This window comes from Nerophis ophidion, linkage group LG17, assembly GCF_033978795.1.
Source record: "Nerophis ophidion isolate RoL-2023_Sa linkage group LG17, RoL_Noph_v1.0, whole genome shotgun sequence".
Taxonomy (NCBI): domain Eukaryota; kingdom Metazoa; phylum Chordata; class Actinopteri; order Syngnathiformes; family Syngnathidae; genus Nerophis; species Nerophis ophidion.
This window is the reverse complement of record NC_084627.1, coordinates 23,545,768-23,558,273: the sequence shown is the minus strand read 5'-3', so window position 1 is coordinate 23,558,273 and position 12,506 is coordinate 23,545,768. Positions and strand designations below refer to the sequence as shown.

The 12,506-nt window shown below is 36.7% G+C and overlaps 1 protein-coding gene across 1 annotated transcript in view; it reads left to right on the top strand.

The window, feature by feature from the left end:
- The window catches only part of ntrk2b (neurotrophic tyrosine kinase, receptor, type 2b), an 85,229-nt gene extending 75,638 nt beyond the window's left edge, over positions 1–9,591 (top strand). Inside the window, exons 15-16 of the mRNA XM_061876616.1 lie at positions 1,645–1,803; positions 3,745–9,591. Of these exons, the coding sequence (XP_061732600.1) occupies positions 1,645–1,803; positions 3,745–3,930 (345 nt within the window). The 3' untranslated portion in view covers positions 3,931–9,591. The remainder of the gene's footprint in view (positions 1–1,644; positions 1,804–3,744) is intronic.
- The last annotated feature ends 2,915 nt before the right edge of the window (positions 9,592–12,506 follow it).

The following is a 12,506-nucleotide window of genomic DNA, read 5'->3' as shown; positions in this document are numbered from 1 at the left end:
GGACGCTACATCTGTAAATGCAAGTTAAAACTCTACTATGCAAAGCCAAACCCATTCATCAATAATATCCTGAAACGCCGCCGGCTTGGCTAGGCCCGAGCTCACCTAAGATGGACTGATGCAAAGTGGAAAGGTGTTCCACATTTCAAATTATATTTGGAAACAGAGGACGAGGAGTCCTCCAGAACAAAGAAGAAAATAACCATTCGGATTGTTATAGGCGCAAATTTCAAAAGCCAGCATCTGTGACGGTATGGGGGTGTATTAGTGCTCAAGGCATGGGTAATTTACACATCTGTGAAGGCACCATTAATGCTGAATGGTCCATACAGGTTTTGGAGCAACATATGTTGTTAAACAAGCAACGTTATCATGGACGCCCCTGCTTATTTCAGCAAGACAAGTGTTGCAACAGCGTGACTTCGTAAAAAACAAAATGCTGGTACTTTCCTGGCCCGCCTGCAGTCCAGACTTGTCTCCCATCGAAAATGTGTGGCGCATTATGAAGTGTAAAATACGACAGTGGAGACCCAGGACTGTTGAACGACTGAAGCTCTACATAAAACAAGAATGGGAAAGAATTCCACTTTCAAAGCTTCAAAAATTAGTTTCCTCAGTTCCCAAACGTTTATTGAGTGTTGTTGAAAGAAAAGGTGATGTAACACAGTGGTGAACATGCCCTTTCCCAACTACTTTGGCACGTGTTGCAGCCATGAAATTATAAGTTAATTTTTATTTGCAAAAAAAAAATAAAGTTTATGAGTTTGAACATCAAATATGTTGTCTTTGTAGTGCATTCAATTGAATATGGGTTGATAAGGATTTGCAAATCATTGTATTCCGTTTATATTTACATCTAACACAATTTCGGGATTTGTAGTTTTGTTTGACCAAAAAGGGCGGAAAACAAACAAACAAAAAACAACATTAAAAAATCTAAAACATTTTGAAATGAGGAATGGATCTGAAGTTGATGTACACTCTAGAGATTTAAGCGTTAAATACAAAATGTATGTATACCCTGGCACACCATTATCATCATTTCATGACCCAAGCAAAACGCTTTTTACACTTTTATACTGAAATAAATATACCTACAACTTATTAAATAAAAACATAGAAAAAACTAAATTAAGGAAAGAAGAAAGTGAATGAATGTTTATAAGTGAACACATTTACATATGCATACACATTTGTCTTCTTTTTATATTATTTCTTTTAATGAAATAAGTAACCTTTATGACAACCTTTTTCCAAAACACGATACATAATGTGAGATATAACGGGACAATGCATACATTTATCATTTGTTTTCAAAACGCTTACAAAAAAGTGGGACCCCAAACATTTACTGTGTACTGTGTGACCCCATTTTTATGACTTGATGGGGTCCCTGGTACCCCATTTTGAAAATTCCTAGTGCCAACACTGCTGTCAACAGAGGAGGAAAAATGCTTTATTTGAATAATTATATATTATTTATAAAGCAAGTTCAAGTATCATTGGCAAATGTTCACCTAGTCCCGGCCTTGGCACGCATAGATGTGTCCTCTTTTTGGGATGCTACAATATGGTCAGCCTAGTCTAGCGTATATTCTTAATCTTATACCTGATGGCCACACTGGTCCGTGTATCTTTGTGCAGGTGGGTGGTCACACGATGCTACCCATCCGCTGGATGCCGCCAGAGAGCATCATGTACCGGCGCTTCACCACGGAGAGCGACGTGTGGAGTCTGGGCGTGGTCCTCTGGGAGATCTTCACCTACGGCAAGCAGCCCTGGTACCAGCTCTCCAACAATGAGGTTAGCTGTCAAATAAAGATGCATATATATATATATATATATATATATATATATATATATATATATATATATATATATATATATATATATATATATATATATAGGTGTATCCTGTCTTCCGCCCGATTGTAGCTGAGATAGGCGCCAGCGCCCCCCGCGACCCCAAAAGGGAATAAGCGGTAGAAAATGGATGGATGGATATATATATATATATATATATATATATATATATATATATATATATCCATCAATCCATCCATTTTCTACCGCTTATTCCCTTTCGGGGTCCCAAAAGGGAATAAGCGGTAGAAAATGGATGGATGGATATATATATATATATATATATCCATCAATCCATCCATTTTCTACCGCTTATTCCCTTTCGGGGTCGGGGGGTGCGCTGGCGCCTATCTCAGCTACAATCGGGCGGAAGGCAGGGTACACCCTGGACAAATCGCCACCTCATCGCAGGTCCAACACAGATAGACAGACAACATTCACACTCACATTCACAAACTAGGGCCAATTTAGTGTTGCCAATCAACCTATCCTCAGGTGCATGTCTTTGGAAGTGGGAGGAAGCCGGAGTACCCGGAGGGAACCCACGCATTCACGGGGAGAACATGCAAACTCCACACAGAAAGATCCCGAGCCTGGATTTGAATCCAGGACTGCATTGTATTGTGAGGCAGACGCACTAACCCCTCTGCCACCGTGAAGCCCATATATATATATATATATATATATATATATATATATATATATATACACACACACACAAGTATTAAATACATATATATATATACATACATATATATATACATATATATATATATATATATATGTATATATATATATATATTTATATACACAAGTATTAAATTGCGGTGTCATCAAACCAGGGAGTAGCCAGCTGCTTACAAACAAACTGAAGCTTTCCAGCGTACCATGATTTTCTGTTTATCCTCATGAACCAGGAACAAGCTAACAACTAGCTAGCTCCAAAACAAGCACTGAATGCCTTGATATTTTCTACTTCTGTTACAAAAATTTGTTTTTGAGTCACGATGGAGCCATTTACTTGCTCAATAATAGAAAATTAAATCGCCCAGTCATGTTTTATGCTATCTTGTGAAGTGAATTAGCTTGCTAACTAACAAATAAACAATCTGTACACACACAAAATTATATGATGCGGCACACATTTTTGTAAATATTTTAGTAGTTCTGCGTCACATAGAAACCTTTCCTCTCTTCCCAGAATAAAAAATGGTACGGTCCAGTAGTCTACATCAACATAAACCAGGAAGAAGCTAACAACGAATGAACTGCTAATTAACTACCAAGTAGCCTACTAACTAATCAAATCAAATCAAATCAACTTTATTTATAAAGCCCATTTAAAAATTAATCACAGGGGGTAGCCCAAGTGCTGTACAATAGGCAGGTTAAAAGATAACACAACACAACACAAAAAGAGCACGATAAAAAATAATTAGTTTTGTCTCTCTTAGAAATAAAAATGTCGAGCAAAGCGAGACCAGCTTGCTGGTAAATAAATAAAATTTAAAAAATAGAGGCAGCTCACTGGTAAGTGCTGCTATTTGAGCTATTTTTAGAACAGACTAGCGGGTGACTCATCTGGTCCTTACGGGCTACCTGGTGCCTGCGGGCACCGCGTTGGTGACCCCTGTTCTACGGTAATGATTATTTGCCAAACAAATTTACGTTTCTCAGTTCAAGCATTATTCAATTGGATATAAGCAGAAAAAGATTTGCAAATCATCGTATTCTGTTTTTATTTACGATTTACACAATGGGCCAACTTCACTGGTTTTGGGTTTTGTAATTATTTGTATTTATTTATTATTTTATGCCACAAGATAGTACCTAAAGTCGTGGTTTAAATGTGAATTTGATGATAAGGCGTGCACCTTGCAGGTGATCGAGTGCATCACGCAGGGACGTGTGCTCCAGCGGCCCCGCACGTGTCCCAAGGAGGTCTACGACCTGATGCTGGGCTGCTGGCAGAGGGAGCCCTACATGAGGCTCAACATCAAGGAGATCCACGCCATGCTCCAGAGCCTGGCTAAGGCCTCCCCCGTCTACCTGGACATACTGGGCTGAGGAGGCGCTGTACAGTACGTTTGTGTGTGTGTGTGTGTGTGTGTGTGTGTGTGCATGACAGAGAGAGAAAATAGATAAGGCAGGGAGGGGGTGCGGCTGTGTACAGTGCCTGGCTGTAAATGTTTCTTGTAAATGTTAATTGTCCTCGTTTCATTGAGAAAAGTCTAAAATTCGGACTCAGTTTTGCTTTGCTTTAGCTTCCCTTCGGGGCGTTTACAGTCGGCCGTTTAAAAAGTCATGCATTTGTCAACAGAGGGCGCCAAAATGCATTGTAGCTCACGCGAGAGGGTCAATGACACAAATACCAAGGCATAAACGTCGATTTAGTCCTAATGCATATTCAACGCAAATGAAGGCAAAAGGATTTGACAAATTTACCGTTTTTTTTAATGTGCGTAAGAATATTTAAAGAAAATTACAAATGTTGACTCATCCATCCATCCATTTTCTACCGCTTATTCCCCTTGAGGTCGCGGTGGGCGCTGGTGCCTATCTCAGCTACAATCGGGCGGAAGGCGGCGTGAACCCTGGAGAATTAATAAAAAAAATGTAAAACCTATTCCACAGTGAGATTTATTGTAAAATTTTACAAATTCAAACCGTGCCCTTTTTTCATAATTGTTTTTTTAAGAATATCATTTAAATATTTTTATGTAATACATATATTATATATATTCTACTCTGATTATATTATATCATATTTATTTCTCAGTGATATCGTTGTGTTTGTGAGAAATGTAATCCGTGATTCTATTAATTTCATTATATAATATTTATTTATTATTATTTAATTTAATTACATTTTATTCATTATTTTTTAATCAGATCAGTGAAAGTTATAATCATTAATATTTTTACTGATTTTCAGTGAAATACTGAATACTGACATTTTAACTGTTGACAGTTACATTACATTACTTTTGAGACATCTTCCAAATGTTTTGTAATAGCATTTCCTGAAAACTGTATAAATTTATAACTATTTTATAGTATTTATTTTTCATTCTTGTTTTTCTTTCAGCTTTAAGTCCCAAAATGTAGCTTTAAATTACATGTTTATATGTTACTTATGAGTTACTGTGTTATTTTGATTGATTTCAAATCAATCCCTAAAAGTAAAGAATATTTGGTACATTATTTTTTATTTATAGGGCACTTATTGAAATACTTCCAAAATGTCAACTCTACAAAATTGGAATATGTTAGAGGACTTTGAAAAAAAAGACTTTTGTGATTGTCCACTTTTTTTTAAACAATAACCATCGAAATGGTGTATATCTCCCCTTGATATATATATATATATATATATATATATATATATATATATATATATATATATATATATATATATGTACTTAGCTATACTATATAAATATATATATATATATATATATATATGTACTATACTCTGGATAATCTAAGACATATATATATATATATAATTTTAATTATTTCTAATTCTAATTCTATCCCTAAAAATGTAGATGCGTGGGTCTATTTTAAGTAATTTAACTCTAATTAAACTTATAATCAAAATGTCCTTAGCAAAGAAAGATAAAATCTCATTTAAATAAAAATCATGAATAGAAGAAAAATATTTGTATTATACTGATGTTTTTTTTAAAATAAATTCAATCTTAATTATTAAAAAATATTTAAAACGTACGAACGTAAAACATAGTTTTTATAATATACAATATAAAACCTTCCTGGGGGTACAAATATTTAAAGTATTTTAAAGTTTGAGCCCCTCTTTGTACATGTCATTTATTTAATCTTGCCAGAAGTGTTTGGAATGTTGATGGGAGGTCTCCAACCAGCTGTAATTAATGTACTTCATGAAAAGCACAGAAAATGAGGACGAGGAGCTCCCTAAAATAAAGAAAAAAAAGATGAGTGTAGCTTATTTCTTTTATTACGGATCGAACTTTTGACTCAGCCAGCATAATTTGTTTTGTTAAGTGGATCTATGTCATTAGTGGCCCGTATTTGTGTGTCTTTTCAAGCAAGAAGAGAATAATTTGAAATTCTTTTGTGGCATTTGTAGCAGTGAGGGAGCATAACGCTGCCTGAGCGCTTTTGTCCGCACGAAAGAACTGAAACTTGTTTTTAAAAACACTACCTTTTTTGGTTGTTTTTTTTTGCAAAAAGATGAAAGCAATGATGAATCAATGATGTCACGGCATCGCCTCAAATCACTTAACTAAGCATCCAATTGGATTGCTCTGATGTCATTCTCTGGCAGTATGGTATGAGGGGATTGCTATGATATGATGTAATTTTTTTGTCATTTTGGCTCGACACTTTTTGACATTACCTCGCCATGTCTGAGTCTCTTAGGGGTGAGAATCGCAAAATAACACGGCTATATTGGTAAAAACAATATTATTGTACTTTAAAAAAAAATCATAGTAGGGATAGTAGTCGCAAGTAACTCAATATACAATTCTGCCAACTATAACAATAATCCCACAATAGAGCAGTTAATGAACATGATAATTGATACATCAGAAAAAGATGGGTAATCGCCAAAACTTGGAAGCAAATTCTGGAAGTGAGAATCACAGAGTAAACCACGATACAATTCTGTTTACGATAACGATAATCTCACCATATAGCTGTTACTGAAAAATAATAATCTATATTAATCGATATATCAGAAAAAAACACTTAATTTTCTTAAACTTGGACGCAATTTCTAAAAGTGAGAATTGCAGAGTAAATTACGAAACAATTCTGCTAACGATAATCTCTCGATAAAGCAATTACATCATAGTAAATATAAATCGATAAATCGGAAAGAACCACACATTGAATTCCAAAATTTGGAAGCAATTTCTATAAATGGGAATCGCAAAGTTGACTCACGATATAATTATGATAACGATAATGTCACCATAGAGAAGTTTCTGAACCTGATTATCCATATTAATTAATATATCGGAAAAAATGGTGTAATCCCCCAAATTAGGACCGAATTTCCAAATGTTGGAATTTTGGAGTAAATCACGAAACAATTCTGCTAATGATAATGTCAATACAAAGCAATAAAAATTTTAATAAATAGTAATCGATATATCGGAAAGAAACACAATTAATTGCCTAAATTTGGACGCAATTTCTAAAAGTGGGAATCGCAGAGTAACTAATGATACAATTCCGCCAAAGATAATCGTATTCTCACAACAGAGCAGTTTTTGTGCCTGATAATCCATACTATCCGATACTGTATATCAGGAAAAAATTGTGCGTAATCGTATAGACTTTAACTCAAGTTTTTAGAAGTGGGAATCGCAGAGCAACTCACGATACAATTCCCCCAACTATAACGATAATGTCACAATAGAGCAGTTACTGAACGTGATAATCTATATTACTAATTGATACATCAGAAAAACATTGGTAATCGCCAAAACTTGGAAGCTAATTCTACAAGTGGGAATCGCAGAGTAAACCGCGATACAATTCTGTTTACGATAACGATAATCTCACCATATAGCAGTTACTGTATGTGATAATCTACTGTATATTAATGGATACATCAGAAATAGACACACTTAATTTGCTTAAACTTGGACGCAATTTCTAAAAGTGAGAATTGTAGAGTAAATTACGAAACACTTCTGGTAACGATAATCTTGCAGAGAATCGCAGAGTAACTAATGATTCAATTCCGCCAAAGATAATTGTATTCTCACAACAGAGCAGTTTTCGTACCTGATAATCCATAGTATTCGATACTGTATATCAGGAAAAAATTACGCGTAATTGCATAGACTTGGACAAGTTTTTAGAAGTAGGAATCGCAGAGTTGACTCACGATATAATTATGATAACGATAATGCCACCATAGAGCAGTTTCTGAACGTGATAATCCATATTAATTAATTTATCGGAAAAATGGTGTAATCCCCCAAATTAGGACGGACTTTCCAAATGTGGGAATTGTGGAGTAAATCACGAAATAATTCTGCTAATGATAATCTCACTATAAAGCAATAAAAAATATAATAAATATTAATCAATATATTGGACCAAAACACAATTAATTGCCTATTTTTTGAACGCAATTTCTAAAAGTGGGAACGGCAGAGTAACTAGCGATACAATTCCGCCAACTATAACGAGAATCTCACAAGAGAGCAGTTACTGAACGCGATAATCTATATTAATTGATATATCAGAAAAACATAGAAAAACATATATATATATATATATATATATATATATATATATATACAGTGATTCTGATATAATAGTATGGTATTGATATTTGTGATATGATGACAAAAATATTTAATCCCACTCCTAGCAATTTCTGGTTATAAAGATAGAATGCTGGGCTTGTTTTCTTCACCAATATGTTAGCGCACTTTGCTTATAAAAAAAAACCGCACAAATCCGAATTTTAATGACCAAAACTGACACAAACAAACATTTCTTCTTTCTCTTCTTGGTTCCGTATGACTTTGTTGTAGATAATCCAGCCGCTGTACAGTTCTTGTGTATACGACTCCTAGGCTATGTTACAGACTAGCATACTCTGGTCCAAGCAGGTATGGCCTCCAGCTGGTTATTGAAGTGTTATGGGCCGCTCGGCAATACATAATCTATGTAAATACCGTTTTATTTGTGCGACGCCGTAACGCTTCTCTTTGTGCTGGTTGGTCGTTGGAAAAGAACAAAAAAACAGCAGGCGAGAACACGGAAAATGCAAACCCTTTGATCGATTTTCCGATTGGACTTTCCGATGAGCGTAAACAATAAAAAGGAAGACGATCTCCTTGATTCTCTCCACTGTGATGGGGATAACGGACAACGGATTATCGGATTGGATCCCACCAGGAGGTCAAAGGTCGCCTGCCCCCCTTGGCCACTTTTGACCGACTGTAGCCTTCTTTTGATCCTCTTTCAGATAAACAACTGTGATTTTGCATCATGAATTGTATATTATTTTGAATGTAATCCTAAAAAAACAAACAAAAAAAACAAAAAACAAGGAGGGGACCTCTTTTGAATGTAATCCATCTCGTGGGGGGGTCTTAATTGTTTTTGTAAATATGTGGTAAAAGGGGAAAAAAAGACAGTTTTCATTAATGTGCAATTTTACGTACTGTGCAAGTACAAATACTGTGTGTGTGTGTGTGTGTGTGCGTGTGTGTGTGTCTCTGAGATGATGTGTGTGCGTTTCCGCGTGCACTCTGATGCGAGAGTGTGTGTGAGTGTGTGTGTGTGTGTGTGTGTGTGTGTGTGTGTGTGTGTGTGTGTGTGTCTGTCTCTGAGATGATGTGTGTGCGTTTCCGCATACACTCGGATGCTATAGTGTGTGTGTGTGTGTGTGTGTGTCTCTGAGATGATGTGTGTGCGTTTCCGCGTACACTCGGATGCTAGTGTGTGTGTGTGTGTGTGTGTGCGTGTGTGCGTGCGTGTGTCTGTGTGTGTGTGTGTGCGCGTGTGTGTGTGTGTGTGTGTGTGTGCGCGTGTGTGCGTGTGTGTGTGTGTGCTCTCCAGGCAGATTTAATCTTGCTTTAATCTAAAACTCTTATCAATCAATCAAGCAATCAATCAAATGCTTTGTGCATCATGTGAGTAGCTTAACTACAATTAATGGAGATGTTCCTTGTGATACTGTGCATTTAATAAAGGTGGTATGTCTTACAATACGTGCACGTTTCTTACCTAAAACATGTCTATTTGTTTTTCATCCATTTTGGTAGCCTGGGACACATGAACAATTCATCATTGGTCATTCCGGTACAGTAAGAAGGAGATTCCCTTTTCTCTGTAGTTCACCTAACGCATGAAACGTGACGAATCCTGCCAGATGGCGGTAGAGTGTTGAATATCTACAAATGTGTTTTATGGCAAATCCAACTTTGACCACAGCGTCAGTTGCTTTGTAGAGTGGCGCTTTCCATCATTTTCAGCTGACTGCATGGCAAAATTATTAAACCCTCCGCCCCCGCTCTTCCTTTCACGCAAGATCACCCCCAGAAATTAATTCCTTCCCTAATGTAATCAGGTCAATTGATTTTCGTTTATTTACGTTCTATTTCATTTTATATTCATTTAGTATTTCACTATCAGTCAAAATCTGCCCAGAGATGAAAAAATTAACAACAATATTACTGTGGAAGTCGCTTCCTAGCAGTTCCACTGTAGACACGGCACAGGAGCCACGCGTGCAGTTTTTAACAAAGTTTTAATGGGCATATATTTTTGTCCAGTAGAACGGGATTTTTCAGTCACGTCCGTATCCTCTCTCCCCTCCTGCTCCCGGCCGCTTACTGTTAAAGACAACAGATGATTAGATTAACACGTACCACCTGTGAAGTCTAATCACCTGCCAGCTGTGTCTTGCCGTCAGCACTGCCACGCCCCCGTCTGATGGTGCTCTGTCCCAGCACCATGGACAGAGGCGGTGACCTTTGCTCCTGCAGGTAGCGCTGACCACACCACTCTCCACAATTTGGATGGGCCTGCTATCTGTGCTGTGGACCTATGGCTGGGGGGCGCCGGACCCCGACGTGCTTCGAAGATGGTGCCGAGTGTCTGAATCCGAGAGTTTTAGGTGTAACTGTCCAAAATGAGCTACAGAGCTAGCCTAAAATGTTAGCATGCTTACATAAAATTGCTAACGTTTAGCATTCGTGCTAACAACGGCATGCTAACAGTTAGCATCTTCCACATTTCAAGTAACACAGCAGTAAGGTGTATGGCTGCGGAAATAGATAAAAAAGTGCAATATTGTATGAAAAAGTTAGCATACTGTCGCATACCTAGTTATATGACAGCAAGGTGTATTGCTGCGGAATTAGAAAAAAAAAGTGTAAAATTGGGGGGAAAAAAATTCTATTTATTGTTAGCGTGCTAGCATGCTAACGTTAGCACACTAACAGTTAACGGCTGTCACACACAAAGTCCAATGACTGTGGGGTAAATGGTTGCAAAATTAGCTAAAAAAGCTAATGTCAGCATGCTAAAAAAATGTGCTAACAGTTAGCTTATGTCACATACCAGTTTATATGACAGCAAGGGGTATCGCTGCGGAATTAGAGAAAAAATTTGAAATTACAAAAAAAAGTTTGCACTTTATCGTTAGTGTGCTAGGATGCTAACGTTAGCACACTAACACTTAACGGCTGTCATATACAAAGTCATATGACTGTACTATAAACGGTTCCAAAACTAGTTAAAAAAGCTAGCACTTGAATGTTAGCATGCTAAAATAAACCTGCTAACAGTTAGCATGTGTCACATGCCAAGTTATATGACAGCAAGGTGTATAGCTGTGTGAGCAGTAATAATATGGGCTGCTTGTATTGTCACAGCGGGCCCATAACTAGACAAGCAGACCTTTAGTGACATCATCCACTGTCTTTGTGTCTGTGGGTGGAGTCAGGGCCACAGAGAAAGTAGGCCTAGGTAGTCATTAAGAACAGGACAGAGGGTTTTTTTTTAAGTATATTTAATATTTGTGGCATCTGTGACATTCCACACAGTTTGAACGGTAACACCGTGTTTGAATATTTAATTAAATGATTCTGGGATCACTGTTCTTTAACTCAACCTTTTTTTATGGTTTCATATGGCTTAACGTATTTTTTATCGTCATACTTTCTTGTAAAAAAAAATTTTTTTTACCTGTAACTTTGCGACTTTATTGTCACGACATTAACTTCTTTGACCACTCCCTGGACTTCACCATGTTGCAAATATACCATTGACCATCTACAAGAAGCTGAGCGTCAGTCTTTGTCAATCAGTTTAATTGTTGCTCGTCATGGTTCTAATCACATCTACAGGTGTTTTCAACACCTGATTGAAAAGACCTTATTCAAATGCTGTTCTTAAGAGTTATGATCTTCAAGGGGTTGAATAATTTTGTCAATGAGATATTAAGAGAAATACACTGTTTGGTATGTTACAAAATATAATGTTGTAATTCAAGTTGCATTTGTCTATTTAATGCATCTTTATTTGATAAGACTATAAACAAAATACTGAATAAATGTCCAACTTGTTAAAACACCAAAATTGTGTGGGGGTTGAATAATTTTGATCACAACTGTATATATATATATTTTTTTTTTTAAATAAATGTTGGCCAAAGGGGGCGCATTTCAATTTCTTACACACACTTGTTATTTCATATGTTGGCCAGAGGGGGAGCACATCAAATTTTTACACACACTTGTTATGTTATATGTTGACCAGAGGGGGGAGCACTTTTAAAACCTACACAGCCAATTTGAAAAATCCCTCCTTTTTGGGACTACATTTTGATGGATTTCACCAGCAGGGGTGCAAATGAGACATTCTTTATTAGATGCAATGCTTTTCCGTATTGGGACAATGATTTATGTACTAACTTGTTCACCGGTCCTCATATGGAAGCTACTTTTCCTAGTTGATGTCTCAAGAATGGTAGAAATACAAGAACACACACACACACACACACACACACACACACACACACACACACACACACACACACACAATCTAGGCCCGAGTCTTCAAGGACTTAAAGTCACACAGGGTCAGGCTTAGTGCAAAGCACGGGACGCTCACTAAAC